Below are 4,068 nucleotides of genomic sequence, written 5' to 3'. Positions count from 1 at the left end.
AGGGACACATTTGTTGACCTCTTCCATTATGATCTGTGATGTGTTGATTGGAAATTTTGAGATGTCATCAATTTAATTAAAAGGACTAGAAGATGGAGCGGGAAGATGAGGGAAGTCATCAGTTAACAGCTACTGGACAAAAACAGAAAAAGTATCTTCCACATTCTTCAATCTTTGCTTAAACCATGAACAAAACCCTAGGTGGACATCACCTGCCCACTGTGTCTGAATCACCAGGACTTTTCTGAATGTCAAGCCCACACAACCCATAACCAAAAAAAAAAAAAAATTCTCCTAAGGGCCACCCTTCCCCAGAACTCTCCCTCCTATGTAGCATCACCCCCTTTCGTTCATAGTACATGTGATTGGAGGGCCAAAAATTCATGCTTTCTTTCCACACATTACCATAACATCAACATCATGGGCACTGGACATGTTTTCTGCTGCAATCAATCCTTGCCACTGGTCACTGCAGAAGCTTCTCCCCAGACCTGGTGCTGCTCAGAGAAGCAACTGTTAAGCCTCAATGGCCCCCTTCAACAAAACCACCCAAGGACCCACAAAGCTTGGCTGCCTCTGAGCAATGCCCTCAGCAAGTGAGGCAGCAGGAGGAGCAGCTGTGGCAGCCCAGCCTCACACTTCTCCTCCCTGGGAGGTTTTTGTCATGGCCTGTGTCACTGTGGGTGGGGCACTGTAACACTGCTGACAGTAATAAGCGGCAACATCTTCAGTCTCCAGGCTGCTGATGGTGAGAGTGAAATCTGTCCCATATCCACTGCCACTGAACCTCGAGGGGACCCCAGATTGCAAATTGCTTGCAGCATAGATGAGTAGCTTAGGAGCTTGCTCTTGTTTCTTCTGATACCAGGCAACATAGCTGTAAACATTCTCACTTGCCTGGCAAGTGATGGTGACGCTGTCTCCTTGAGATGCAGTCAGAGAGGATGGAGACTGGGTCATCTGGATGTCACATCTTATACCTGACATTGGAAACAAACACAAATATACACACATTTAATAATGTCACCAGAGACTTTTCCGGAAGACTGAGAACTTGTGCAATGTTTTCTCCGCTTACCTGGGAGGCAGAGCAGCAGGAGCCCCAGGAGCTGAGCAGGGGCCCTCATGGCCATGCTGTGTCCTGACAGGGACTGACTCCTGCACAGGGTGTAAGCAGCCTCTTAAGAAGTCCTCAGGGCAGTGAGCTGTGCTGTGGGCACATGCAAATCAGTAGGGCTGGGCAGGCTGAGCAGCCATGAGCTGAGTTGCAGGGCTGGCTTTTCTCAGTCCCTCAACACTGGCCAAGTGTCCCCATGTGTTCCAGGTCAGACCAGGGTAGCTCAGATTTGCCTCTTAGAGAATCTTTTTCTCTCTGATAATATTTTGTTACTAAGGATATTTTCAGGACAATTTTCCAATTTTGAAGAAGACTTAACATCTGGATTGAGCAAAGTATTTCATACCTAAAATGAGGATTATGTAGGAGAAAGTTCTTGTAGAGAATATGTAGTGAAGTGTTACAGAGAACTTCAGGCTATTAATATGCTCTTGCATGTTCCTGATGGGAGTATACCTTGGGTTTCATTTGAAATTATGTAATTGTGAAATAATGTTTTAAAATTAAAAATGCATTGGAAGAACTTTGCTTTATTTAAAAGCATTTGGAATGGCTCTAGAGCAGAACTACATTTATATCAGGCAAGGTCCTGCAAAAGCACAAAGATAATACCAAGTTTACTTGGTTAGTGTGCCACTTGGAGATCCCCCTGGACGTCTTTCATACCAGGGACTCAGTGGCCCTGGTTTGGTTTGGGGACCCCCATATCAGCCCCTTTGCTGCCAATTCATCACATTCCCATGGTCCATCAGCATGGGGGCTGACTAGAGGCATGAACCTGATGACTTCCCAATCCTCTGCTTCTTCCTCCAGCTCCAGCAGCTGCCTTAGCACAGCCTGAGCCCTAGAGGAGTCCAGCTCACAAGAAAGCAGACAGAGCACATGGCCTGGGCCTGCTGGGAGCTATGCCCCTGCCACTGGCTCCTGCAGAGGCTCTAAGCTTCACGTGTCCCCAGCCACTCCAGGGATGAATGCAGAGTGAATCCCTCCACATTCCCTCATCACAAGGGTCAAGATTGTGCCCAGAGCTGCCTGTTCCTTTACCCTCTTGTGTCTCATCTCTGAGCTGGTGTCAGGTCCCTCTAACCCCTGCTCCTGACCTTGACTGGAAGAGGCTCTTCTGTCCTTACCACACACAGCAGGAAAGAACAGGTGCTCAGTGAATCAGACCTGAGGATCACAGTGCCTGCAGACCCTGGTTTCAGGTGACCATCTTGGTTTATCATGGTGGAAATGGGGCCCTGTATTTACACGCAGAGCAGACTCAGGCCCTGGATTCACTGGGAGAGGCTGGAGCAGGGGCTCCTGCAGGGCTGAGTCAGGCTGTCACTGCCTGAGGGCTGGGCTGTTGCCCTGGCTGGGTAAGAAGCTCTCCTGGGCAGTGGGGCTGAGGGCCTGGGGAAGCAGAGCTCTGAGCATGAGCTGCCAGGCAGGGGAGCCAGGGAGCTCAGACCTGGGCCTAGTTCTGTGGGGCAGCTGAGCTCAGCACATGCTAACTGGTCCTGGGGGCTGAGCCAAGAGGAAGGTGAACAAACCTTCTGTCTCAAAGTCTTGCCATAGCCAGAGTCCATGATGATTAGAAACATAAGGAGCACATGTCATACACATGGATAAACTGTCTGTTTGCATGTAAGATATAATTGCTAAATCAACATATCATTAACTCATATTTTTAATTTGAATTCATAGCATCAAGTAAAATGTGTATTATGTTAACTGTAGATAATAACAGCATAACCAATTTTTAAACATACAGATGACACATGCTAGTTTTGTGGCTCAGTGGAAGAGTGCTTGCTGAGCATGTGTGAGCATGGGTTTGATTCTCAGCATCATATAAAAGTAAAATAAAGGTATTGTGTCCACCTACAACTAAAAATATCAATGAAAAAATACAGATAATAAGCCAAGTGCAGTGGTGTACACGTGTCATCCTAGCAGCATGTAAGTCTGAGGTGGGAGGATCAGAAGTTCAAGATCAGGCTCCTCAATCAAGCAAAGCCCTGTCTCAAAATAAAAAATAAAAAGGGCTGTGGATGTGGCTCTGTAGTTAACCATAAGGTTCAATCCTCAGTACCAAAATAAAAATACAGATAGTAGAGTATATTAAAAGGTTAAATTTTAGCATTTTAAGATACACTAAAAAGAGGTAAACACAAATAGTGCCCTAACTGGACATAGTTCATTATATAGAAAAAGGACTGTGTCAATAGCTCACAAAGAGCACCTCAAATCAATAATAAAAATAAACAATTCAAAGAAAAGGGGTCATGACCAGGAATGCACAAATCACAGAAGCAAAATTAAAATATATAATAAATATATGAAAATCCATTATAAATTATAAAAATAACAAATAATATAAAATGTTATTTTTGACATGAATTTGAGGGCAGAATTTTAAGAAAAATTGTGTTGGTGACCAGCATTGGGGAGTGACCCCCTGCTGGTGGTGACAGTTGTTCCTGGTGGAATGGCCTTTATCTTGCATGCTCTGCTGATGGGATTCAAATGGGAGTTTTTCTGGATCCAGGGGTTATTTGCACACAAACTCATCCTCCAGAGGTGTCCAGGGCTGAGACCTATATGCTCAACACTGACCACTGTGGCATGTTTGAATTATGGATACTTGAGAACAATCCAAATGTCTCTCAAGGAGACAGACACAGGGCTGGGGATGCTGCTCCAAGGTGGAGACCCTGCCCTGCAGACACAGGCCTGGGTTCAGCCCACACAGAGGGTGAAGAGAGTGGGGTCCCACTTCTCTTTCACGTTCACCTTTCCTGGAACTCCAGCCTCCTGGTGAGGATTTGTGTTCCTGCCCATCTTCTTGGGACCTGGAACAACTCTGCAGGGCAATGGGCCGGGAGCGCAGGAGTGAAGGCCTGTTCACCAGAGTCCAGGCTCAGAGCTGCTGTTCCCATGTCTAGAGCAGTTGATCTTCCTCAGAT

General features: G+C 46.3%; 1 gene segment (V, D, J or C); it reads right to left on the bottom strand.

The window, feature by feature from the left end:
- Positions 1-618: 618 nt before the first annotated feature.
- LOC107154068 lies at positions 619-1,169 on the bottom strand. The segment is given in 2 exon segments: positions 619-980; positions 1,079-1,169. Coding segments are annotated over 2 exon segments (402 nt in total).
- Between the last annotated feature and the right edge of the window lie 2,899 nt (positions 1,170-4,068).

This window comes from Marmota marmota, unplaced genomic scaffold (genome assembly GCF_001458135.2).
Source record: "Marmota marmota marmota unplaced genomic scaffold, marMar, whole genome shotgun sequence".
In the NCBI taxonomy this organism is placed as follows: Eukaryota; Metazoa; Chordata; class Mammalia; order Rodentia; family Sciuridae; genus Marmota; species Marmota marmota.
Note: the sequence above shows the minus strand (reverse complement) of the source record. Positions and strands in the feature narration are given on the sequence as shown.